At 37.0% G+C, this 27024-nt stretch overlaps 4 protein-coding genes across 14 annotated transcripts; 1 reads left to right on the forward strand and 3 right to left on the reverse strand.

The window, feature by feature from the left end:
* Window positions 1-965: 965 nt before the first annotated feature.
* On the reverse strand, window positions 966-4312 carry LOC126627260 (uncharacterized). 2 transcript variants are annotated; one of them, XM_050296731.1, is made up of 10 exons: window positions 4105-4312; window positions 3530-3555; window positions 3330-3414; window positions 3035-3244; window positions 2221-2343; window positions 2072-2129; window positions 1915-1988; window positions 1650-1721; window positions 1481-1556; window positions 966-1363 (listed from the first exon to the last, which is right to left on the reverse strand). In XM_050296731.1, exons 1-9 carry the CDS (start codon window positions 4189-4191, stop codon window positions 1527-1529), a joined length of 765 nt encoding a protein of 254 aa, XP_050152688.1. In that variant the 5' UTR covers window positions 4192-4312; the 3' UTR covers window positions 966-1363; window positions 1481-1526. The 2 variants fall into 2 exon arrangements, with proteins under 2 accessions (XP_050152688.1, XP_050152687.1); XM_050296730.1 differs by having other exon boundaries at window positions 1633-1721; window positions 4105-4309.
* A 618-nt stretch (window positions 4313-4930) lies between these two features.
* LOC126627247 (uncharacterized) lies at window positions 4931-11168 on the reverse strand. Its single transcript, XM_050296724.1, has 20 exons — window positions 10902-11168; window positions 10237-10323; window positions 10044-10112; window positions 9803-9935; window positions 9655-9701; window positions 9453-9539; window positions 9221-9282; window positions 8935-8977; window positions 8751-8831; window positions 8545-8661; window positions 8083-8188; window positions 7888-7951; window positions 7613-7655; window positions 7186-7446; window positions 6930-7091; window positions 6589-6717; window positions 6005-6151; window positions 5665-5751; window positions 5424-5492; window positions 4931-5318 (listed from the first exon to the last, which is right to left on the reverse strand). Exons 1-20 carry the CDS (start codon window positions 11031-11033, stop codon window positions 5235-5237), a joined length of 2010 nt encoding a protein of 669 aa, XP_050152681.1. The 5' UTR covers window positions 11034-11168; the 3' UTR covers window positions 4931-5234.
* Window positions 11169-18381: 7213 nt separating this feature from the next.
* Window positions 18382-20137, forward strand: LOC126627248 (adenine/guanine permease AZG2-like). The gene has a single exon (XM_050296725.1). It carries the CDS (start codon window positions 18389-18391, stop codon window positions 20021-20023), a length of 1635 nt encoding a protein of 544 aa, XP_050152682.1. The 5' UTR covers window positions 18382-18388; the 3' UTR covers window positions 20024-20137.
* Window positions 20138-20300: 163 nt separating this feature from the next.
* Window positions 20301-26107, reverse strand: LOC126627246 (B3 domain-containing protein Os01g0905400-like). Of its 10 annotated transcripts, none has more exons than XM_050296722.1 (8): window positions 25964-26107; window positions 24493-24658; window positions 23656-24094; window positions 22381-23286; window positions 22089-22187; window positions 21853-21936; window positions 21550-21725; window positions 20301-20902 (listed from the first exon to the last, which is right to left on the reverse strand). In XM_050296722.1, the coding sequence occupies exons 2-8, from the start codon at window positions 24625-24627 to the stop codon at window positions 20648-20650; spliced, it is 2094 nt and encodes a 697-aa protein (XP_050152679.1). In that variant the 5' UTR covers window positions 24628-24658; window positions 25964-26107; the 3' UTR covers window positions 20301-20647. The 10 variants fall into 10 exon arrangements, with proteins under 10 accessions (XP_050152679.1, XP_050152680.1, XP_050152676.1 ...); XM_050296723.1 differs by having other exon boundaries at window positions 22381-23079; window positions 23572-24094; XM_050296719.1 differs by having other exon boundaries at window positions 22381-23317; window positions 23564-24094.
* Window positions 26108-27024: the final 917 nt, after the last annotated feature.

The raw sequence follows: 27024 nt of genomic DNA on the forward strand, positions 1-27024 counted from the left end.
CGTCGCCCTCGGCGCTGCTTCCACCCAAACCGAAGACGACCCGCAAATGACAAACTACGTCCAGTTACTCTGAAATTAGCAGTTACTGCAAGAGTGGATATCATTGCACACACAATCTAACTTACTGGAAGAACAAGCCTTTCTATGCTTTTGGCCTCGGCTCTGCTAGCTCTGTCGATGGCATGAGGTTTTCGAGGCCAAAGAGGATGAAGGAGTACACAGGTTATGTGGAGAATATGGAAAATGGGTTGGTGGATTGTGGTGAGAGTACTCGTACGGTGCAGGACATGGCCACGGATGTTTTTATGCTCTCTCTTAGGACTGCAAGAGGTTTGGATTTTCGAAGCCTTTCGGAGAAGCATATGGTAGCTCTCTTGTTCTTTCCCTTTGCAAGTCCTATAAACCTTATGTTGAAAGTGGGCATGTGGTTTTATTGGATGAGCAGAGCGCTGCAGATGAATTCAACCCCTTGCTAGTAAACAAGACGAGACTGAAAGAAGTCCCTGCCTACATTCGGCTAAGTGATCCAGATGGTTTCCTTTTGTCAAATGAATTGATATCGCTTGCATTTGCGGTTGTGGCTCCGTAAGCTAAGTGCAATTCCATGTATCTGCAGCGTCTGGTGGTAGAGTACTAGAGTGGAACACTAGCATTCAAGTAGTTTCATGGCATCATCAAAAGAGAGATTCTACTCTTGCACCTATCGTTGTCATAGTCGACGAGAAAATGGTGCAGCAGAGAACCATGGCCGGAACATGCGTCATTCAAGTGATAAGCGACCAGCTGAGCATATTCAAGAAACTAACATGTTCAAGTTCCCGGCAATGGGGAGGCATCTCGAAGAAGAATATGTTGAGATCGATTGAAACTTGAGTCGTAAAAGGAAGGCTTGTAACATTTTACATTTGTAATCAAATATCATTGGCAAAGGCTTTTCCTTTGTTTTTTGTTTGCTCAACCAACCAGAAACAAAGTACTTGTTCTCTTATAACTTAAGAAAAATCTTCATATGTAAGAAAATCAATGTTCCACAAACCTTCGAAACATGAGCCCGAATTGCAAGTTTCGACAATGAACGACAAGTTGACAACAAACTAGAGCCGTTGAATTACAGGTGTAAGGAAGAAATAGATTGTTAGCAACTAGTTCTACTTTCGTCATCCACCAGTGCCTTTATTAAGGGAATGATACGTCATGTCTGGAGCAACTTTGAAGACGATGATCAAGAATTTGGCTTTCTTGCATCATTCGTGTGCAACATACTCCTCTGTGTGACGTATAGCATGCAGATCTACAAGAAAATATGTTGAACGGCAAGTTTCCGCCTGAAATCCTAGATGGTCATTTCAACGACTCCAACTCCCTGAATTTAAACATATGAAACATATAGAATTAGAAATTCGAGTTGCACTTTGTGATTTACTTACACATCTTTCATGGTGGTATGAACTATCTATAAATGAACTTGTGTATAGCTTACCAGCGACTACGAGGGTTTTGTTTTCTGCCCAACTTTTGAAATGCGCCTAAGCTCTTGGGTTCCTTTCCTCATCTCTCTACAAATTGCAAACAAATTAGGAAAATCTTGCAACGAATCCAAATGTGAATTTTAAGTGTCCAAAAAAGTGATACCTTTGGTGCAAATACACTATCAGATAGAAAATAGGGAGCAGCATCAAAGTCAGTATGGAGATAGCCAGGTAGAATACACTTACATGTTTCTGCAAAAATAAAACAATGTGACAACATATCCTCTGTGACACAAAAATCTTCAAAAAAGAAGGAAAAATACAGATATAAAAAATGACAGACAATCCTTGCAAAACTGCAATGGAAATAAGCCAGAAGATTGAAACTATGGCACAGTTCATTCTTTATAGCAAAATCTATTGCAATAAGAGACTGAGACCTTACCTTTCCTCCTCTAGGAAAAAGCTTCCGTTTCCCCGAGCAAGTATGAGCATGACAAAATTGGTGCAAGAAAAACTCTACCAACAAATCAAAGTGTAAGCACAAGTATAATAAACAATAACCTATCTGAAATTATATCAACAAGAGCAAAAAGAAATACCATTAAGACGGCGGGCTGAAGGACTTTGATTAATCGGAAAACAGCTATTGGCAAGACCCTACATTATAAAAGGGGAAAAAGTAAAAAGGATTAAACAAGGTAATGTACAAGAATCAACAATACAACCAATTATATTGCCTTAAAGCAACCTCACATAGGTGGTGATTCCGTGCAACAGATGCAGGATTGCATTTGGTTTTGCTCGACTTGGTATTCATCACAGCATCGCAATGCAAAGCTCCGCATAAATCAGCTAAGCACTTGCTGCCACTCTGCATTCATCAAATTTTTTTCAAAGAGCAAAAGAGAAACCATATGGCGGAAACAAAAATCATACATACGATTAAAGGTATAATAGAAAAGATAGAGATCAAATAAATTTATAATCATGTATTGATGTATAATGCAAGTATGCTTGAAGCAGACGCAGAATAGCTCTTCGGACTTTGAAACAACTCCAGATGCTAACCACCCTTCCCCGGAGTACCAAGGTACAAAATACACATCTTAAGAAAGGAAAGATTATCTCTTGGATATTTCTTTATCTGTGTTATACAATGCGATCTTGTACAGAAGTTTAAGCCATGTAATTGTTCTTCGTCATTTTTTAAGAAATAGTTTTATGATCTAATTTATTGCATCATGCTACAAGCCTACAACTAAAATGATAACTTTAAATTTGCTTAATTATTTTTTCGAAAGCACGTTTATGAAACCCCAACACAACAGGGAACTGATAAACATGGAATAGATGCAAACGCTTTTAAAAGAAAAGTTCTTTCATTTGCAGATAAGCTGAATAGAGATAATTCGAGGTTTATCAACTAGAAGAACAAAATATAAATAGAACAGAGGATAACAAATGCAAAGAGGGCCAGCTGAAAATGAAATTGCTTCTTGCACTATTTGGACAAGTGTTCCTAATTCCTAACATATTAAAGCAAGGAAATACAGTCCACATACTACATTCAGAAGATTGTAGTGTCTGTTGTCAAAATGTTGATCAAGAAACATTTCAGCACGGAAGCTTTTCTTACAGTATCCGCACTGCCATTCGTTTATATCCAAATGAATCTTGTGCTCTTCCTGATCTCTAAATAGATCATTGTAGGGATGAAGTCGACAGTTACTTGGAATCTCATAGTGCTCGTGTTCCACAAATGGCATCAAATACTACAAAACACAAATTAGAAGTAGCCTTAAGTAGACTATTATGCATGACACGATTTTGTAAAAGCACTCAACATTTTGCCCATACCTTCTCAATAATTTGCCAAGCTGCCCTGCTTCTTTCTCTGGAACAGTGCACTTCATGAGCATGCTCTTGCCCTTGTTCAAGAGTTCTAACATAAAGAAACACGTACCAAGTATATAACGTGAACCAAAAGAAAGAAATACTACATTCCCAGTTGGATATGAAAGGTTGCCAAATTAATCTAAAGATTAAAGCCGTATTACCTTGAAGATTCAGATTTTTCAAAATCCTGGATCAAAGGATGAAGAAAATAACATTAGCTTGGAAGGTCCAAGAACAAAATACATAATTAAATTCACAAAAGAAGTAAAATTGTGCATATGATTTACGATATGATTCCAATACCACAAGGCATAATTTATTTTGAAACAACGATATTTTAAACTATTCTAATCCACAAGGTGGAGGATTCAAACTTGGGTGTGGTGTGAGAAGACCAACTGGCCTCACACGACCATTCAAAAGTCGAGACGTTTTGAAACTAATTCAAGGTAAATTCAAGTTAGGGTGAAGCTCTAAAACCGCTTCTGATCAAAACCTTTGCGTTTATTTGTTGAATTTCGAACCTTTTAATCTAAATAGAAACACAATTCGTATATCTTGCTACTCTGCGTAAAGTTCTCACCATCAAAAAAACTTTGATCGGATAAAAATTATTACTTTACAAAACCCACAATCCAATACAGAAAATCGAAGCTTCCCAGCAAAACCCAACATCTAAACAAGTAAAAAAATGGATCATATACATACATACATATACATAAAGATATTGAAGTACCTGGTTTGTCTGCGTAAGGGAGGAGACTTGGAGTACGCTGAAGGATAAGAAGAGAAGGATTGAAACAAACAGGTTGGTTTTCTTCATCTCTTTCAGAAACGAAAGAGTTCGATTGATGAGCTTTTTTCTGGGCAAAAGCTATAAACTGGGAAAACTTCGGGTTGGGGCGGGGGGTGAAGCTGAATGAGAATATGGGTCGGTTTGTTTTACTATTCTGCTCAAGAATAACCTGCTTTCCAAGTTTTGGGTATTTTTACGAATATGCATAATACGCGTTTTGAGGAAAATTTATGCAAAATAGCTCTCAAAAAACAAGTTAACTTTTAATAAAAGGAATTACATTTTAATTGTTTTTCTTCTAAGAATATGCTAACTAGTCAATCAGTACTACAGTCTAGTAGTATTCATCTTCACTTTGTGAGGTGAGTCAGCATAATGAGTTAATAGGGACCGTCAAATTCAGTTTGAGTGGTCTGAATTTCCTGCTCTTTAAACTCCGTACAGTGAGATCCGAAGAGAATCTCTATCCACATTTTTGTACTATATTTGTGTTTTACCTAATGTGCCAAATAATGTGTATATGACACGTCAATTAATAAATTTATCTCATTCAATGTTGATTATACGAATCATTTGTCATTATACCCTAAAGTAGTACAAATATGTAGTCTCTCTAGCATTTCTCTCTTTCTTTTCTTTTTTTTCTGTTTTTTTAACATTAAGAAGAATAACATACTTCTCGATTGTGTAGCTGAGTTGGAAATCGATTACCCTCTTGGAATTTTGTACACGTGTAGTTGACCCAACTACGAGAAGTCGTTAGAAGGAGTTAAAGAAGTAGTTTTCACAACTTGTGGTACTTCGTACTTACAAAACTTTATAAGCATGTTTAAGGACACTGAGAAGCCGGCCAAATGCTTTCCTGGTGTCACTTTTTTCAGCAGCAGTTTGAGCATGGCCATGAAGTTGAAGGAAAAGGTTTAAAACAGAAGAGCAAACCCACAAACAAACTTAGACAAAATTGATGTGAAAAACAGTAATCCCGGTGGTTCACGACGTTATCATATTCGACAACTATCTTAAAAATACACTCGATATAGCAGTACTGTGTGTACACCATAGCGAACCGCTTATCTTTTCTTCTTGCCTCTTTTTTTGGTACTAGTTTCTGGTTCTTGCTCTTCGGCCTTCTGCTCTGCTTCTAATATGGCCAACTGCACCATTCACAGAAGAATATGAAACAAAAGAAGTCAATTTAATCCGTTTGGTTTCGGAAAAAAGCCTTGTATAAATCTTGAGACACAAAACCAAAACATTACCTCATCAAGAATTGGTTTAAGCTCTCTGTATCGAGCTTCAGCAAGATCAAAACCGTCCTTACGGAGCTCCTGCGATGCCAAGGCCACACCGTGCACATCACATGCACAAGAAAACAAATATCAGAACAGCATGAATAGGAAGTTTCTTCTCCTTCAAAAATGCAGCCTACAGTATAATTGCTTCTTTGTTGTCATTCCTTTTTTAAGGGTTTTATCTTTCAAGGAAAAGAAAGAAACGGACCTTTCCAGTGTGTTGAGTATGTTCGTGTGCCGCCATTTGCCAGTACATATTTGTACGTTTGTAGAATTCTCTCAAAGTTTCACCAGGCTTCACAAAAGATATACTACAATATTAGCTGAAAAAGTAATGCGGTGAAGAAAACGTAAAGAATGGTCCTCAAAGTTTCACCAGGCTTCACAAAAGATATACTACAATATTAGCTGAAAAAGTAATGCGGTGAAGAAAACGTAAAGAATGGTCATAATCAGCGAAACAAGTACAAACTAAGCCTGTAGAGTCTCATTCACGCTTCCATTATAGCTTAAAACCTTCAATAGCAATTAAAGAAAGAATGAAGTACCGTTGGGGTTCTTTGCGAATCTGAAAGCCCAAGACTGGCTCTAATCTGCTCAATTCTGGCCCGTTTCTCTTTCCTTCGGAGACTCTTTCCCTCCCCTTTGATTAAAGCAACAGCATCCCCCATCTGAATCGACCCATCCTTCCCATGCTGTACACAAGAAAAAGTGAAGACTGAAGTAAAACAGACAGCTGAACATTTTCCTTCTTCAAAAGTGACAGTACAACAGTTTTCATTGAAAAACAGGAAAATTCAAAGCAGATGGTGAAAGAATCAAAATAAACCTTCACACCATCAGCATGTCTCGTATCATTTAGTATAAAGTCTTGTAACTGGAGTCATAGTTTCACCAAATTTTTAACAAAATTGTATACAACACTAAACTTTAAAATTTTTTGTTCCAAAATTGTTAGCCACAGAGAGAAGTAAAAAAAGAAGATCTGACTGGTTAACAAAGGGAGATAATTAAAACATTCACATAAAAGGGCAGAAAAGTGTATGATTACTATTATCTTAACCACAAAATCAAGATGTATTTAATTACTAAAATTTGGAAAACACATCTACACTATGTAATAAGTAAGAACCTCTTCATCATTATCATCATCAGTCTCATCACTGTTACTATCTTCATCGCCTTCATCTTCACTATCATCATCGTCATCCTCATCCTCATCTTCATCCTCGGACGCCTCCACCCATTCAGTTTCCGTTGCCTGGGTCAAGGGAAAAGCAGACTCATGCTTAAAATAATGAAATTCAACAAAAGTAAAGATGCCCAGTTGTCCCAATTTTTTTTTTTTTTTAAATTTACAACAGTAATAGTTATGTCTAGTGATGCTGAGAGAATTGAAATAATAAAAATAAGACAATACAACACTTGAAAATGTTGAGACGATACAAGCAATTATATGTAGAGAATACAAACTGGTATGATGCACTTCCACTCGTCAAGTTTGCTAAGATTAAGAGAATACAAATCATCAAGTGTAATTTCTCGATCTTTAATCTCCATCATTCCCCCATAAACATATAATGTATCTCTTCCAACAACCATGCAAGAGTTGATACGTCCACAGGGCTTCACTACCTAACAAATTAACCAAATTCGTGAATCAAATGGATGAATCCAAAATGTTTGAGAAAGTATAAACAAAAACAAAATTATGTTCAGCATAGAAAACCTCTGGCAAATCAGAATCTTGCGAATCCAAATTAGCACTAGATTCATTTATCTTCCCATCAGATTCGTCAGCTAACCCATCATTACCAACAGTAATGGTTTTAGCCATTTGATGTGATATACCATCAACTTTGCTTTCAAAGTCATCTGCTTCTTCATCAATCTCATTGTTCTCATCTTTTTCATTTGTCGCACATTCCTCTGGCTCAATTGAATTTATCTTATCATCATTTTTACGCTTTCGTCCAGAACTCTTTTTAGGCTGCAAAAATGAATGTAAGGGAGGCTATATGTTACTAAAACAATGGGGTTTCAGATGAACTGCTTCCATATTATTTATTAATAAAATGTGAAAGTTCTATGGGAAAAATCCCTGTACAACATTGAAATCGGTACATGTATAGTTATGAATCTAAACGTTACCGGACCTTATCTTTTGTTGACTTCGCCTTCCGTAGCTCTAATGGGTACCTATACAAATAGAAAATTGACTAAATGGGAAGGAATTATTGCACATTTAAAGTTCATTGCCCATATAATTGCTCATCAACAAATTGAGAAAGTAATAATAAATAAAATGGGTCAGGAAGAGAGTATTATATATCAACTAGAGTGCAGCAAAAAAAATTAGCTTGCAGCTGATTGTTCAATAATCTCAACCTGTAAAAAATATAAAACACAAAAAAACTTTGGTGGGGCTTACCACCGATGGTTGTCTAATTGGAAGCCATACAGTTCGTCCAAGAACAAGCTCATCATTACATCAGCTGCATGCATCAGAAATTTTTCAAAAAAAAAGGAAAATAAATCCACCTACCCTCAAAGGGCCAGTCGTAGCTTCAAGCGAGGACTGTATTGCCTAGTGTGACATAAGATAGGTAGAACAGAAAAAACTAACCTCCAACTTCCATGTCCACCACACCCCCAAAGAGCAAAGCTCGCTTCTTATGAACACACATAGAGAACCCAGCACGAGGTCCAGGGGGCATCCCACTTTTCTTCACCTATAATATGCATTTACAGTTATTAAAGAAATCTCAAACTTACAAGCTGCTAAATATAAGTTGCTGCTATTCATCATCAAATATGCATGCAAGGAAATTATAAATTGAGTAACCAGCATACAAAAGCTTCAGAATGATCAACACAAAACCACAGCATAGCTTCTACAATGTAGTAAAACCTGCATGCATGCTATGCTATCCTATCCAAAAGTAGTATAACAGGTACTTTTACACAACAGAATATTCAATATCCAAGTATAGAAGGGGAAGTAAAACTTGAGGTCAGACAATCATGTCATGTTCCGTTTGTTGATAAATACACAGTAACAAAAGAAAACTGTGGCACGAGTAAGAACCTTGTTCCATTCCCAAGTCCTAGGATCAAGGGACCACAAGTCAGAATGAACAATTCCTTTCTCGGAGCCAGTTTTATCTGATGAAACTTCTTTGGAATAGCCACCATATAAGAAAATCTGTCATGTCAAAAAGAGACCACAAGGTCAAATCTTTGAGGAAGTCAAGAAATGATATGCATATAACGAAATTGTTCTGAATCACTCACTTCATCCTGGTAAACGAAAAACTGAAACCCACTTCGGGCACTTGGCCACAAGGAACCAGGCCTAGGAGTTATTTCTTGCCACTGAAATGAAACATTGCAGAAGCATTAGTTAAACATACATGTACATAATATAATGCACATGAATTTATAATAGTAGATTAACACGACAGAGCAAGATCTCTACCTTGAACTGATCCAGGTCAAATACAAAGAGATCATTATGATACCTGCACAACAAATTATTATCAACTCCACATTAGTACCCCAACTCCAATTGTCATGCAACAATACATTATGGTTTGGGGCAGTTAATATGTCAAGAAAACTTCTGAAATAACAAAGTTACAATAAAACCAACTTCGCAACTAAACACATAGTGGTTTGCATCTGACCTTGACATAGAAAATCAACACAAAATCTTGAGCTAAATAACTATGAAACTTCAAAATGTTTAAAAATCCATTAACAACCTCACTTCTCTAAGCGTGTCATAAAAGCCTCCAAAAACAATAATCTTGTGCTTGTACAGTACCTGTAAAATGACCAAAAGCACAGATATTTATAAAAATCTCTCTTTAAAGGAAGATTAGACTAATCTTTTCTTGTTACTGTCTCAACACACACGCGCACAAAGGTACATGGAAATTAGACAGTTAAACTCCATAGTAAAGGGAACATCAATCTAAGGCAACCTGAATTTACCATTCGATGACCTGAGCGTGGACTTGGACTCCCTTTTAAATTTAGTTGTTCCCATTGATTTGTTTTGAGGTCCAACATCCAAAAGTCCTATAGCAGCAGGGAAACAAAAAAGGTGACATTATGATAACATAAACTAGAATGATAGGTAGTTTAAACAGCGAAAGCAGATTTTACAATGAACTATATTTTAAACAGGTTTTACCTTGTAGTGATGAAACCTCTCTTGGTTTGGGGAAGTAAACTCACCACCTAATGACAAACAAACGCAATCATGTTCATGATGCAAAAGAATTAAAAGTGCAAGTGCAACACGTGTGTTTGTACATATGAACGAAGTGTTGCCAGTATACCAAAGATGTAGAGATAATTCTTCCAAGTGACTGCCTGGTGGGCACTACGAGGAGGTGGACTATTGGGGCTCGAAATTAACTTCCAGTCCTGCTTTTCAACATCATAGCGGTAAAGATCACCATACACAAACGTCTGCAGCAACAAATTTGACAAAAAAATCATGTGAACATTAGGTAAAGATCAAAGATCAAATCCATTTAGTTCAAATAAAGCACATAGATTCTCAAAAAAGATCAAGACCTTGTTTCCATTGTAGAATTCACCCCCATAAAGGATCAACTCTGTCTCTTTCAAGGGATTGATACTCAGCTACACAAAAATCAAGCACAAAAATCCGAGATTAACAAAGGGTAATAAACATTTACGTTCCCAAACAAAACTAAGCCTAACCCACTCATCAGAAATTTCTAACAAACACCAGCACAGACATTACCGTGCAGTTGGACCGTGGAGATGGAGCCGGGACATTTTCCTCTACATGGACTTCCTTCTTCTTAGCTTCTTCCTTTTGTATACTCGACTGTCAAAAAAAATGCATATCACACGACTTAAAAATTGAATCTTTTCTCCATGTCCATATAAAATGTAAAAGTCCATCAGATTAACTTCAACGTATAAACTCCAAAAACAAACAATCACTCTTCACCATATTTCTGTCAATAACAGAACACCCTTTTGTTTCTGCACCGCCACAAAAACAACATTCCATATAATCTCACACTTTCATCTATCCATTCATTTCCAGAGAAAAAAAAAAACCAAATTCGATAACTTTAACTATGAATATTGAAAACCCAATAACCCAATTAGTCAAAAAACTCCCAGAAACTATTTCAGCAGCTCTCAAATGATCCCTAACACTATATAACAAGCACCCGATACACACACATATATACATATATACACATGTACATATCTACCCAAATTTTCCCCAAGCAACCAAATTCAAAAACCTCAGCCCGAATTTCAAAAACTCATTAACTTAATTGGTTTTAAACTCCCAGAAACTATTCCAGCTGTTCTCAAATGATCCATAACTCCAAGTAAAAAGCAGCCGATACACATACACATATACATATACGGAGAGAATGAAATTACCAAAATGGCATCGATGTCGTCCTCGGGAGAGAGCTTCTTGGTCTCTCTGCGAGCTCTCTTCTCCTCAGCTTTCACGGTTTTCTTCTCCGTCTTCTCTTTTCCTTTACCTGGCTTCTTTGTCTTCTTCCCCATTTCTCGGAACGCAGCCAAAGAGGCGGAAAGCAGCTCTCACTGTTTCAGGCAACTCACTACAGAGCGGTTCGGCGCGAGGAAGAAGACGAAGGAAAGAAGGCCTTCGGGTACGACACTATGAGCGACTGTGTTTCTTTCGGCGCAATGTCGTTTATTTGGATTGTAATCCCCTGGCAGCTGGGTCGCTGGGTTTCACGCATTCACGTTGTCGTTTTTAAAGCTGCGAGGCCCAGCCCAGATGTGGAAATTTGTTGGGCCCAGCCCAGATGTTACGTATATAAAATCTTCGTTCAATTTTTTTCCTCCAGGATCAATCAACTACTACTCCATGCAGAGGTGTAAATTTTCTCGTTTTTTCTCGGATGCCAAACAGAATTTACTGCCCCCGCCTCGTAAAAGCCTTGTTAATCGTCCAAACTTACGTATTTAGACTTTTACTGGTACCACATTATGCTTTTCAGATAACAGCACTCATTGTAAATGGGTTCGAAATCAAAGCCAACGCGTCACAAAGCATGCATTAGAGATAGGATCAGTGAATTTCCAGATGAGATTCTCTTTCACATTCCTTCCTTCCTTCAAACAAGGAGTGCCGTACAGACCTGTGTTTTATCACGCTGATGGAAACATACGCGGGGTTTTGTTTCGAATTTAGACCTATATACATTTGTGCTCACCAAGATATGATTGGGGTCATACTCCGAGGTTTGTAGATGAAGTACTTCCCCCCTTGAATCATTCAAACGTTCATAAAGTATGGTCGCGGAATAAAGGATTATTTTGATTGATCGTTTGATGCTTGGAATTTGACAGCCATTGGGCGTAATGTTGTTGAACTCGACCACCTACTTTCTGCGGTCCAGATACCATCGAAGATTCTTGTGTTACCTAGTAATCTTTTTCTATGCAAGATGTTGGAGGTTCTGAAGCTGAAACTGACATCATATGTTTCCATTGATCCTCCTACCTCCATGTTACAGTACCGTACCATCTTGACCCAATCAAGAAGCTCTTTTCATGTTGCTCTCTGCACTTGAAGATTTAACTATAGATGGACGTTTTCCGTTGCCTAAATGTTGTTCAGTCGTAACATAACTGTCAATGCACCTAAACTGAAAAGACTATGTGCATGAAGGCCCCTGTGGCAGCCATGGTATGCAGACCGAATACGTAGGATTTTTGCAGAAATCATCAATGTCAAATATTTGTCCCCTTCAGCTTCATTTTTGGGATTCTCAGATTGAACACTGACGTACTTTGCCTACATTAAATCATTTGAATCGCTTGGCGAGCTACGTCTTTCAGGATGCTACTCTTGGAAATCACTACCAAACGCGCACAAGGTGTTGCCCAAAAAAATAAATTCTACTATGAGCGTTAACCTGAGTTGATAATTAATTAGTGTCCACCCGAGTTTGTGCCTGTCTGTTGTAATGCCTCAAGACTATTTGCATAGGAACGTTCAAGGGACGACCAGATGGGTTGGATGCGGCAAAGTGCTTGTTGAAGCATGGTAAGGTTTTGAATAAGGCGAAAATTTATACCTGTGATCTTAGTAGAAAATTAGTTATGAAGTTAAGGTGGAAAGTTTCAAGGTTGTAGGGAGTTCAAAGAATTGTAAAATTGAATGGATCCTTTGAAAGTTGTGGATGTACCTTTTCATATCGGATAGAACATGAATTTTGTGCTACAAAATTTTCCCTATGAAATCTGTTATACTTCTTAAACACCCCTGTAAGTTTGCTAGACAAAGTTAGTTTTGCTATATTTTATGATTTAGAACAACTACTCCATATAACCATGTACAAAACCGCGTCGGATATATAGTTTTAGTTTCTTTATATCGGTCTCCATACCCAAAAAAAAGCAATTCCAAATCGTCCCCATACGACGTGAGTAATCGCGCAAAACGAATTTAATTGGTAAAGTTTTCATCGCCAACTAGCTGAGCCATCTAGTCAGGGAATGGGGTTGGCTGAGGGTAAGCTTGTGGCTGGACCAGCATCAAAGTCACACTCTATATAAGAATCAGGCATATCACAACACTAATATCTATCCAAAAAATCCTTGCATCTTCCCACTATGTGGCAAGTCGTATTTTAAGTTCCTACTTCCGAAGACTTTGAAGGCCAGAACAACAAAAAAGACCATGACTTTGGACCTTCTTCTTTTAATTTGGCGTTAGGTAAATGAATTAGCAAATTGGTATTAATTAGTATTAGAAAAATACTCATCATGCTCTTTGTTTTTAGGAAATGCTAGTAACATTTTTACCTTATCCTTCTCATTTTACTTTTTCGGTTCTTCTTCACATTTTGCATTGTTTTTTTATGATCAGAACTGTATGTATACTAGACTCTTTAAAGATCAACTTTGCAAAAGAACAACCAAATAAAAAATCATTTAACCGTTTGATTACTATTGTCAAAATTTTCGTGTTTAAGTGAGAAACATGGTTCGTTTATTACGATTTTGGATTTAGTTTAATTTTTGTATAGATGATTTAAAAAGGCGATCCAAAAAATAAATAGTTTCTATCATCAGACAATATTGCAAGATGAAAAGAAAAGTTGAAAAAAAATCCTCTTTTTATTGATTCATTTAATAAATAAATAAAGCAAGCGTTATAATTAAATTTTTGCATGATAATTAAAAAGTGATCTAAAAAGTAAACAGTTTTAATCATCAAATAAGATTGCAGGATGAACAAAAAGTAGAAAAAAACTCCTCTTTTTATTGATTCATTTAAAGAAAAACGCGTGATAATTAACTTTTATAACGCATCAATAACAGCTCTACTAAATTATCATCTTTAAGCAGGTACATCTTTTCCTATATTGAATGACAAAAAAAATTGTTAAGATATATACCCTCTTAAGTAGTGCTTCTTCCACCTACGCGGAGGCCTTGCTTTTGCTCCTCCCCTTCCATTTGGGTTTTGGTTCTTAACTTTTTTTAAGTAATGCCAAACCCTAACACTAACCTCTCAGTGTTTCTCCTTTTAAAAAGTATCTAAAGTTTAATCTTCACTTTCCTCTTCTTTCTTGTCTCTCAAAAGGAGAACCCACTGGGTCACTGCTGTTTCAAGTTTCCACACACTATATAAAATTTCAGTTTCTGCGCATGCGATTAGGAAAAGGAGTTGTATACATGTATTAGGGTTCATGGTTTTTGAGTTGTAGCTCCTCCGAAAGGGTTTCGAAGTAATCGAGCAAAAAATGCCACCCCCCCCCCCCCCTTCCCCCCGGCGGGGCGGATGGTGAAAACTTCTATGAAACCAGTAGGAGTTGTATACATGTAATTAGGGTTCATGTTTTTTAAGTTATAGCTCCTCCAAAGGGGTTTCGAAGTTATCGACCAAAAATGCCCCCCGATGGAGAAAACTTATATGAAAAACCTTTGATGTATACTCTTTTCTATTAGTACTGGAAGAATAGTAAATAACTTAGGTATTTGTCGATTTTTTTTCTAAATTTGAAATAAGGAGCTGCTAATTTTTCTTGTGTTTAATTTTAGTCAACTACCTCTGTGAACTTAATTGGCCAATTTTTCTTTGAACTTAATTTTAGCCGATTACTCCTAAACTTTTATACTTAGCCAATTTTTTCCAGAACTTTAATTTTATAATTGCAAAAGGTAAATTTATTTCTAAGTAATGTGGATAACATATTATTTTTTCTTCTTTTTCTTTTCTGCTAGTTTACTCCGTAAACTTTTTGTTTGAATTTTAAGGTTTAGGGTTTAGAAGGACTTAAAGCCCAAAGGAAATTGACTAATTATAAAAGTTTAAGAGATAATAGGCTAAAATTAAAATTCGGGAAGAAAATTGACCGAATATAAAAGTTTAGAGGGATAATTGGTTAAAATTAAACTTCAATGAGAAAATTGACAGCTCCTTACAAATTCAGAGAGAGAGAGAAATCGGTCAATACCACTAAATATAATTAGCAATTGCATGAGGAGGATCGCCTCTGCTCGGAAGCCCTGAGTATTCTAATGTATAAGGTTTTTAACGATAATGTGTATATTTCAACTCTTGACAACACTATTTCTCTCCTCCAAAACATTAATACTAATTAATTAATTGAAGATAAAGATTAATTAAGCTGCTAATTTTGAGTACAACATTTGAACCTTCGATGGCTACCTAGATTCTTTTAACTAGTGGACAACAGAGTGACAATGGTTTGGCACCTTTTGTTAATATTATTTATTTTTTCATTTCTTTAATTGCATGCGTTACTCACATCTTTTAATGTATCATATACTTTAGCTTTTCTTAATTTTATTATTATTGGCTTCTATATACGTATTAATAATTCATTGTCCTCCGCATTTACTTTTTAAAGGCTATTGCCCACTAGTTACTTCATATTTTTTTGTTGCTAATGTACGTCAGATATTATCACTTAGTATTACGGTCTAGTGATATTTTTCTTCACTTGTAAGTGAGAGGTTTTAGGTTCGATTCTCGCCAACGACGAATTTGAATCACATTATTGCTAGCTCATTGTGAGGCTAAGCTCACCCCCTCTCCCTCAATGTAAATAATATTGTTTGTTCAAAAAACAAATGTACGTCAGATATTTGGTCTTGTACACTACATTTTAAGCACACTAAACGAACATTAATTTTAAGATTAGGAAGGTCTTGAGTACGAATTGTAGTTTTTGTTTTGGCTTTTTAACCAAAATGATTTATGAGATTAGCGTAACTCTTCATTTTGGTCTCTGAGATTTGAAATCGATAAAAATGGTCCGATTCCTGAATTTGTCTATCATCAATCATTTTGGTCATAAAACATCTTAAGCTAAAAAGCCTTTTTTTTTTTTTTTTACACAGAGTACAAATTGTAGTTTAAGATTTGGAAATCCCCACCACTAAGGGTCCACAAGACACAAGATTCTTCCTTACTCTTAAAATTATAAATATAAAAACATTTTCAGATCTTTAAAAGATTTAGATTTTGGAGTTCTCAAGCTAGTCATCAACAAAAGAGAACTATATAAATAAATAAGTAAAAAATTAAGCAAAAACTAACTCAAAAATCAATATGTTTTCTTGTTGGGGCCCAAGTTAGTGTACAGATAAGAGACTTAGGTACAAGATTTATATTAATTTGGCCGGTCTCTCATCGTTTAGTCGTCAAGGAGTCATATCTCTTCAAAACCCCAAAATCTATGAGGACGAAACCAGATCATATCAAATTTAAAGGAGATTTGATAGACGTTTTATAGGTGGATGAGACATAAGAAGAAAGATATATATATATACCCTGAAAAAGTTGATGCATATATATGCATCTCCTGCATGGTTGCATGTCATGTGCAATGTTATTAAAGATATATAGTTAGGTGGGCACAAAGACGGAACTTGCTTCGGAATAATTAGTAGGAATTTCTGATAAATAACATGTTGCTACTTATGGTATATTTAATATTGCATAATTTAAAAAAAAAAGTGAATATGTGTCAAACTGCTGAGCAGCCAACATGACTAAGTAGGAGTTCTTTCTAATTATTCAGCAGCTAAGCAACGTTCTACAAAGACGACATACGTGGTTAAGATCAAAGTTTTGTTATCGTATGTATTCAAGTTGCAAATATATTTTATTATATGAGAAAATTTATAATTAAAATTAATACGTGAATAAGCATTACGCACTACTTCAACAGAAGACAAATTTCTCGAGTTATTGATACCAAACTCGCACGATTGATTATAACGCATGCCTATAATTAGTATATTTAGTTGCAATATTCCCTTTTATTATCCAGCTTTCAATGAATTTGGGTTTATTGAATAAAAATAAATTTTGTCAACCATTTATGTTTTACAAATTTCCCACATTATACCTCTACAAGCATTGACTTTTATAAAATATCCAATATAAAATAGTACTTAACAATTCTTTAAGAAACGAAAAACAAAATCCTGTCATGTTTTCTCTCCCACCACTCAATCGAACTTTTCTTCTCTTCCTCCAGCAAAGATTGTCATCCCACATACAGAGCATATTTAGCTTTTCGAATATGTCTTCGTTCAAGTTGTTCAGAATTTAAGTTGAATAATTTCCAAAACCCCAGTGAGTCGCCACAAAATACTGGATCATCACATGTATAATAATGTAAGAGGAGAGCCATCAAAAGCCTCTCTTTTTTTAGCCTGGAATATTTGGAGAGTCAACTGCCAAAACCTATAGCACATCTTTCACAATTTTAGAGCTTGTTTGGAAGTGTTTTTAAAATGATTGAAAGCGCAAGTGAATCCTAAAAAGGTACTTGAAATGCTTTCTGGAAGAAGCACTTCAAATGCTTTTGGAACCCAAAAGGTATTTTTTCTAAAAGCGATTTCAATTATTTTAAAAGCACTTCCAAACAAGCCCTAAAACTATAATTATTGCATATTTTATTTTATCAATAATAAATATGTAACTACGTATAGTTTTTTTTTTTTTTTGAACAAATAATATTATTTACACTAAGGGGATGAGTTTTGTCTCACAATGAGCTCGCAATAATGTGGTTCAAATTCACCTTTAGCGAGAATCGAATCTTAGACCTCTCACTTACAAGTGAAGAGGAATACCACTAGACCGTAGTACTAAGTGGCGTAACTATGTATAGTTTGACTTGCCTTTTAATCCAAAATCAGGGAGGTTGCTTACCATAATATATAGTTATTCTTTGTATTAACTATTTAATTTTTTTTTTTTGTCTATTAACTATTTAATTTCAATTTGCCCTAATTATTATTAGAATCTCCCTCCAAAAACCAAACCACATCTATCTTTCCGAAAAAAATTTCAGTGTGATTGTCTCATATGGTAAATCATTTTATTAATATTCTAATACATGAACCTATATTAATGTTATAGCATGTTAGGTTATACATGAACCCATATTAATACTATACCATGTTAATCTAATTACAATAGGAAACAAATCATATTTAGTATTTACAACTAAATACCATAACTCAGGCCAGCATACCATAAGTTTAATTGTGTTGTCTGTCTATCCATATTATAATATGTGAATTAATAACGTACCATGTCCCAATGTAACACTTGAAAAAAAGTTTATCCAATTCTTATCCTAAAAGCTTTGTGACACCATGTGATGAAACGCTTGGAATGCCCTACTACTTCCTAAATTTCGGGTTTTCACACTTTCTGCCCTGCATGGTGTGCCCATTTGTCCTTAAAATATATCCAAGAAGATTCCCTTCCTAGCCAACTCAAGCATCTTGATACAAATATATATAACTCTAACCACCACCCTAGCATAAGACACAATTTCACACCAAAGAAAGAGAGAGACACGGAAAGAGAAAGAGTGGGGAGAGAGAGAGAGATGGGGGGAGAGTTCTGTGTAGCAATGGGAAATGGAGTTCTCACAAAGATAAGTAAGTCATGGAGCAAACTAGAGAAAGGCTTAAACGATGGAGTTTCAAAGAGCAAAGTTGGCAAATACTTTAAGTTAGAAGCAAGGAGGAGTTGCTTCACCAAGGAGCTACGTGCCGGCCTAGCCACGTTCCTCACCATGGCCTACATCATCTCCGTCAACGCCACCATTCTCGCCGACTCAGGCGGCACATGCTCCATCGCCGACTGCTCTGTCCCGGTGAACCAAACCGCCACCCCGGATTGCATGATCCTCCCCAACGAAGGATACCAAAACTGCCTTGCAATGATCAAGAGTGACCTCATTGTTGGCACAATTTTATCAGCCATGATCGGGTCGATTGCCATGGGCGTTTTAGCCAATCTACCCCTGGGGCTAGCTCCAGGGATGGGACCAAACGCCTACTTGGCTTATAATTTGGTGGGTTTCCATGGAAGTGGGAAACTGTCTTACCAAACTGCCCTAGCTGTGGTGCTACTTGAAGGGATTGCTTTTCTTGCAACTGCTGCTTTTGGGCTTAGAGAAAAGCTGGCCAGGCTCATCCCTCATCCTGTTAGACTTGCTTGTGCAGCAGGGATTGGACTTTTTATAGCTTTTGTGGGCCTTCAAGTCCACCAAGGTGTCGGCCTAGTGGGCCCAGACCCATCCACATTGGTTACAATCACTGCTTGTGCTAACACAAACCCAGCAACTGGTGAGTGCCTTGGTGGGAAAATGCACAGCCCAAAGTTCTGGCTGGGTGCAGCTGGGTTTATAATCACATGTTATGGCCTAATGAAGGAGATAAAAGGCAGCATGATATACGGCATCGTTTTTGTCACATTCATATCATGGTTTAGGGGCACAAGTGTGACAGTGTTTCCCAACACACAAATTGGTGACACGGATTTCAGTTATTTCAAAAAAGTTGTTGACTTTCACAAGATTCAGTCCACAGCTGGGGCTATAAGCTTCACCAATTTCAATAGGTCTGAGGTTTGGGTGGCTCTAGCAACCTTGCTCTATGTTGACGTTCTTGCCACCACAGGCACATTGTACACCATGGCCGAAATGGGTGGTTTCGTGAACGACGAAGGCGGGTTCGAAGGCGAGTACTCGGCGTACTTGGTTGATGCGGGGTCAACAGTCGTGGGAGCTGCACTGGGGGTGACCCCTATCGCGACATACATAGAATCTTCAGCGGGTTTGAGAGAAGGCGGGCGGACAGGGCTGACTGCAATAACCATCGGTCTCTGTTTTTTCGTGTCGTTGTTTTTCGTTCCTCTTTTGTCTAGTGTGCCCCCGTGGGCTATAGGACCTTCACTTGTGATGGTTGGGGTGATGATGATGAAGGTTGTGAAGGACATTGATTGGGGGAATATGAAGGCGGCTGTGCCTGCTTTCATGACCATGATTCTAATGCCTCTCACTTATTCCATAGCAAATGGGATTATTGGCGGCATTGGGCTCTACATTGCTCTTAATCTGTATGATTATTTGGTAATCGTGATTAAGTGGTTGATTAAGATGAAAAGAATGGTGGGAAGAGAACATAATCAAGTGTCTGCAACAGCTCCTGTAGACTCAGCAATTGAAATTATTTGAAGCCCTTTTTGGTCAAATTGTTGTTTTGGAGTGATTATAGCAGGACCCTTTTGTAATAAGTAGCTTTTATTTTTTCTATTTTTTTCTCTTATTTATACCAGTGATATTGTGAAAGGGCGGACTCGAATACAGGACTTCGGATGCATGAGCAAATACTAACCTCTCAATCAATCAATTTTTTATATTTTTAATATTTCAGGACCAACATCCTTTTTGCTGTAATTTATGCAATTTATGATTGAAGACCAACATCCTTTCTACCTACGACAATTACACATCATGGACAAAGATTATGTTCCAGAATTAAAATATTTTAACAGACAAAACCCAACACTCAGAATCCCGGGCTTCTTGCTCCTGATAGAACTAAAACTAGGTCAAACTTTGTTAGACTACAACCTAATACGTTGTTCCTGCGTGCTGGTTTTGCAGCTCTACAGAAAGAGTAGAGCTATTTTGACCATCAGAACTGACCATCTTGCGTATTACTTCTCTAGTAGAGGTTACACCCGCATGTGTGGACCCCACCTCTATTAGAGTTACGTAAGGTGGTTTGTTCAAGATGATATAAATAACAATACTCCCACGGTACATACAAAAAATCACAAAAAGTGTTGTATCATCTTAGGTTCTAATTATATGGACGCTGCATATGCGTTCAGACGCATCTTCGATCCCAATAGCACACGTATCTCCCGGTTGAATGTTGTTTGCCTTGCTGAAAGCTTCCCAACCACTTGACAAAATTTTGGAGAAACAATTATCAATGTAGAGGACTGGCCACAATCTCATTGTTGTGTCTTGAAGGAAAATTACCCTCCTATCTGGTGTATGCCTTCCCCTGATGGTCATGCGTATTGGCAAGCGCACTGGCAGCTCCTGCACAAGAATCGAAGGGAGGTAAGATAAGTCAAGCAAAACCTAAAGAATGCTCGGTATCCAGAAAAAAATGATCACAAACGCAAGGCGAATGCAGGGCTAGGACCTCGATCAAACAGGGCATATCCATTATAACAATCAGCTTGCTGATGAACATCTCCATAATTAGAAGTGTATAATTATCAGATGCACCGTTCTGTGAAAATGAAACACTAGTGTATGTGTAATACATAATGATAATTAAGCGTTCAAGTTTCCACATTGATTTCTCTATTTTTGCCCCAATGTCCATATATTGATCGAAAGTAAAACTACAACAATCGATTGATTGACTCTACAAGATTGTGTCAAACTAACAGAACTCTGAATAGATAATATCAATATGTCAGCCTGTTCGGGCCACCAGAAAAACTTCCTATAGAAGCACATGATTATCAGATGCATCCTTCTCAAAAATGAATTGACAGCATTTGGAAAGAGATAACAAAGTTAACAAAAGAAAAGCATGTGTTAACATGAAGTAAAAGGAGGTACAGTACCAAGAATCAGTCAGTGCATAAATTTATCATGTCGAAACAGAGTAAAAGTGAATGCTATGAAGGTGCAAAGAAAAGACATAAAATATATAAGGGAATTAACTAACGTACTAGAAACGATTGACTGCCCACTGCCACCAAACAGGAGAACGATGAGCTTGGAAAGGTTTCAACTTGATCGACAGGTTCAGATTTTACCACAGGCACAGGAAACGCAATGTCCTTTTCTCTTTTAATCATATTAGAAATCTGACTACACACTGCGTCTACAGGCTCGAATGATTTCCCTGCATTTAGATGTACTGTAATTAATTTGGAGTGAGATATCCTACAGCAATACACACTCATGCATTCTTCTGCACAAACATAAATAGAGCTTCCCTTAATTAAATGATTTTTATAATAATATCATACCATCTATTTCTGGTATGATTTTCTGAAAGCATGGATCTGAAATCAAATCTACAGACTCTTTTTTAACGGCCTTCGTCATCATATCTGTTCACATCAGATATTCTTTTGGTATTAATAAATGACATTTTTCCAGAAACGGAGAGGTTCTCTAACAATTGTGCAGGGACATATAGCATTTGGAAGAAAGATCAGTAGAATGACAGAAAAATTCTGGAATCCAAATGTAACAGGAATACCAAAAGACTCCGGAGGAGTTCCAGTAAAGTTCTTTTTAGCTCTCTGAAAAGTTTCATCTATCAAATCATGCTCCTTTTTGGATGCTGCCACCTTATTGCCTGCCAATGAAATTGAGAATACATAACAAACAAAATTAAGATATTAACACAAAGAAAACTGTGTATACTACAGACATTATACACTCAGGAAACCGACAATCAAACAGATAGGAGCAAGGAATTAACTGCGTCTTGCCTGATCCGTCAGCATTCAGCAATTCTATTATATTGTTTACAGTATTAGAGACGCTACCTGTATCATTAGGATTCACAGCAGCTGTTGGGAAGAGATGATGAGAGGTCTTGTTGGTGGTTCTTGAATCATCACCAGAAGGTGATACCTTTTTCACTCTGGCTTCAGAAGAATTATTTTTCTCAGTCCCATCAAACGTATATGCATCCGAAGGAATTGCGATAGTCACTGCTTCTCTAGCCACTGGAGCTTTATCAACTAAACTAGCCTCACCTCTCAATCTTAGTGATGAATCATCATGACATGAGCATGTTTCATCCATCGGAATTGCTGCAGTCACTGCCTCTTTAGCCACTGGACTTTTATCAACTGAGCCAGCCTCTTTTCTCATTCTTAGTGATGAATCATCATGAGGTGAGTAGGTTTCATCCATTGGAAATGCTGCAGCCACTGCTTCTTTTCTCAATCTTACTGATGAATCATCATGATGTGAGCATGTTTCATCCCAAATAACTACTTCATTGCGTCCACCAGTGCCAGACTTCAGTTCCAATAGTTCAAAATTCAGTGAATCATATATACAGCTTCTGTTGTCTTCTTGTTTGTTTCCCAGTTCTCTATTGATCATACAGATCATATCTTCAATGTATTCTTCTTTTGGCTTGAGCTTTGGCATTTCATTACTATCATCGTAGTTTGAAGCATTTTCTGTTACAATTGTACATTCCCCCTTGTCATTCATATCATACAGGTGTTGATCTATATCTCCATCTGGTTCTTTCAGCTTAAGCCTTGACCTTTTATGACTATTATCACAGTTTGAAGCATTTTCGGTGACCACAGGTGCTTTCGTCTTGGCATTCATACCATACAGATCTTGACCTATATCTCCATCTGGTTCTTTCAGCTTAAACTTTGACCTTTCATGACTATTATCACAGTTTGAAGCATTTCCGGTGACCACAGGTGCTTTCGTCTTGGCATTCATAACATACAGGTGTTGACCTATATCTCCATCCGGTTCTTTCAGCTTAAGCTTTGACCTTTCATGACTATTATCACAGTTTGAAGCATTTCCGGTGACCACGGGTGCTTTCCTCGTGGCATTCATACCATGCAGATCTTGACCAATATCTCCATCTGGTTTTTTCCGCTTAAGCTTTGACCTTTCATGACTATTATCACAGTTCGAAGCATTTCCCATGACCATAGGTGCTTTCCTCTTGGAATTCATATCATACAGGTGTTGACCTATATCTCTATCTGGTTCTTTCAGCTTAAGCTTTGACCTTTCATGACTATTATCACACTTTGAAGCATTTCCCATGACCATAGGTGCTTTCCTCTTGGCATTCATCGGATCCAGATCTTGACCTATATCTTCATCTGTGTCAGACGTAAGAGAGGTGCTTGAACCCTGTTTGTCCATCAAACTGTTATCAACTTTGTGGCAAGGACCATCTTTGACAGAGGAATTTTGGTTATCCCACGTCCATTTCTTCTGATTCATGGCCTCAGGAAACTTGAGTTTCTCACACCCTGATTTGTCATAAATCTTAACATTAAAATGTGAATCTGTAACATAATTGAAGTTAAGAAATTGTCCGACTTGTAGGTCATTGTCTAATGCAAATGCATTCCATCCTTGTTGAAAAGCAAGGGAGCCATCAACTCTGGATATCGTAACTTTCCACTGCCGCCCTCGTGAATCTTCAAGAACAGCTTTTTTGTTGACCAATGCTGACACATTAGGAGCAAACTTAGGAGGCAAGAACTGCAATGAGATGACATGGTAAGCTTAGAAGGGACAATCTCTACCATCATAGTGCAAAAAGGGAGTAGCGGAAATTATATATTACTAAGTAATATATACTTATCAAACTCACAAGATAATGAAAAATTAGTTAAACCTTTTGTGTGAATCTCTCTACAGTATACATCACATTGTTTACATAATTCTACAAAGAACGATACAAAGTAATTTTCGATGTTTAAAATAAGTACTTCCTACGGGAATGTTATCCCCAGAAAAGAAGAGATACTGTTGAATTTGTTTGTCAGTTTGATGCACATACTAAAAAAAGAGAGCTACAATCTACATAGAACATGGGAATAAAAATTAAATAGATTACAATTTAGTAGGGCAGGGGGAAGATGGAAAATTTATCGTACCAAAACTTTAGAAAGCTGATCTCCGATCATGATTTTGAAAAAAGAGGCGACAACAGGTGAAGCTTTTTTCTTGTTCGCATGATCCTGCAAACACTTCAGAGTACATTCTGCACAAGCTTCGAGCTTACTACCCATCACTTCTTTCGCTCTGTTGAATACTTTACCACTACAACAAGGAAAAAAGATAAATGAAGATGGTATTCTAATGAGATAGTAATGTCATATAAAATAAGCTTTGCAGAAACATCATAAACTTCAAAGTGATGTCAGCAGTTCTTCTTCTGAGAGACCGCACTAACATGATTCATGACCATGACTACACCTGCAGCTTCGAGCTAGCAGGCACAAGTAACATAAATTAACTGCCATGGCAGACCGCCAAACTAATGGGAACATATTGCACCAAATTACAAATGAAAATGTAATAAAGATTCAAGTATGGCACAATTATGTAACAAGTTAACAACTACAATAACTATTGTTAAACTACCGTTTTTTAGGGAAGCGTTGAACTACCTGACAGATGCTCTAACAATTACGGTAGCAGGAAACACGCCTATGTATTTGGAAACAGTTAAGCATATTATGGAAGCACAATCAATTTCCAAATACTCTCAATACAAACAACGCCAACTAAACGAGTGACTAGACTGAACTCTAATCCTAAAAAAATATTCGTGAGTACGTTTGTTCATCTGCAGTAGACAACTTCCTACGCTTCGAAAATCCGAAAACATTATAAATGGTTTGAAGGGGTTGCCTCACTGTAACTAAGCGTGAACCCAACACATCATTCCATAATTTTACGAAAGGCTTGAACCCGAACCATGTACAAACATGAGCTCCTCTTTAACCCCAAGGCGCGCACAATCGGCTAGTTATTGCCCACAAGCACCCGAAAATCAGACATAATGCGACGTTCTTTTGCAAGGATAACTTAAATTAAACAATGTACTTTCAAAGCTTCACGATCATGGCTTAAACAGGCACCCATGAGACCCCACCAAACAAACAATAAGCTTTCTTTCGCTGAAACAAGATACCCTTTCACTAACTAATCATGCTTCTAAAAGGAAAAGCTAAAAACCCTGTATTAAAATACAAAAATTAAAAAAAAAATTACAAGAACAAATTAAACAATTTACCATAAAATCTTCACGATCAAGGCTTAAACAAACACCCATGAGTGCAAAAGGTGAAAAAAAGAAGCTGTCTTTCGCTGAAAGGTGAGAGCTTTTTCACTAAACATACATGATCCCCACATAAAAACTTAAATTAAAAAACCATTTATTTTAATAAAAGGGCGACCCTAGGCTTCTCACGTTGCGAGGGTCGGACAAACGTCTATCCTACTCAGTCTTACTTTTTCTTTACAAATAAGCCGTTTTCAGGACTCGAAAAAACATAAATTCATGGAAAAATAATACTTTCAAGAACAAAATAAGCTAAATTGCGAAGGAAGGCTTCCTACCAGTGAGTGAGAAGCTCTTAGAGGTGAGTTTTTGGGTTGAAAATCCTCCGAAAAAAACCTTTGTCTTTGAAGAGGAAGAGAGAGCTTTTTTGGCACTCAACAGTCACCCCAGCTGAGTCGTACTACTCGTTTAACAGTGTCGCAGAAAACGGGACCTTTTTAGTGAGGACAAGGATTGTCTGCCTCCTTTTTTTCATCCCCTTTTATGGCGTTTTGTTTGTGTGGTCACGATTAAGTCAAGTTAACATTTTATATTATTTTTTTATAAAAATAATAAGACAAAAATAAATAGTAATATAAAATATTTACGTGACTTAACCGTAACCACACAAACAGAAAAGTATAGAAGGGCATGTAAAAAGGAGGGCAGATGGTCAAATCAGGATGCCCATGTGTACTGCTGCTGGGACACGTGTCCTGTGGGCCCTTAATTTGCTTGTTGGTACAAAACTCAACGGGATTGGGTTTTGTTGAAGGGAGGTCCCATAAAACTGGCCCAGTCCAGAGAGAAAATGAGCATGAGTGCTGATATCCCGTCACACGGTCCAACTCAATTTCTAATTGTCGGCTTAAATGAATTATAAAAAAAATAGAGAATAAAAATTAACAAGAAATATATGAGAAGTAAAAATTAGCTGAGCGAATACACCACCTAAAAACATAAGCTAAATGGAAAATTGTGGTAGTATCCTTAAATTTAGGGTTTAGGTTGGACCGATTATGAAAAAATCATATATTCATAAGAAGCGAGCCACTTAGTACTACAATCTAGTGATTTTTCTTTTCACTTGTAAGTAAAATGTCTCATATTCGATTTTCGCCAAAAACTAGTTTGTACCATATTATTACTAATTTATTGTAAGGCTAAACCTATCCCCGTCTTCCCAATAAATAATGCATCATTAAAAAGTCTTGTGACAGCACCCTCATTCCCTTGCTCCTCGTTTCTTCTATCCTAGCCACCATGTTGCTTTAAAAGAGCTTTGTAAGGTCTGCGAGAATCAGGAAGATGACTATGTTCGAATTTGCTCCGACATCGCCTTTGGATTGGGAGGACTGGG

The sequence above is a fragment of the Malus sylvestris genome, chromosome 6, assembly GCF_916048215.2.
Source record: "Malus sylvestris chromosome 6, drMalSylv7.2, whole genome shotgun sequence".
Taxonomy (NCBI): Eukaryota; Viridiplantae; Streptophyta; class Magnoliopsida; order Rosales; family Rosaceae; genus Malus; species Malus sylvestris.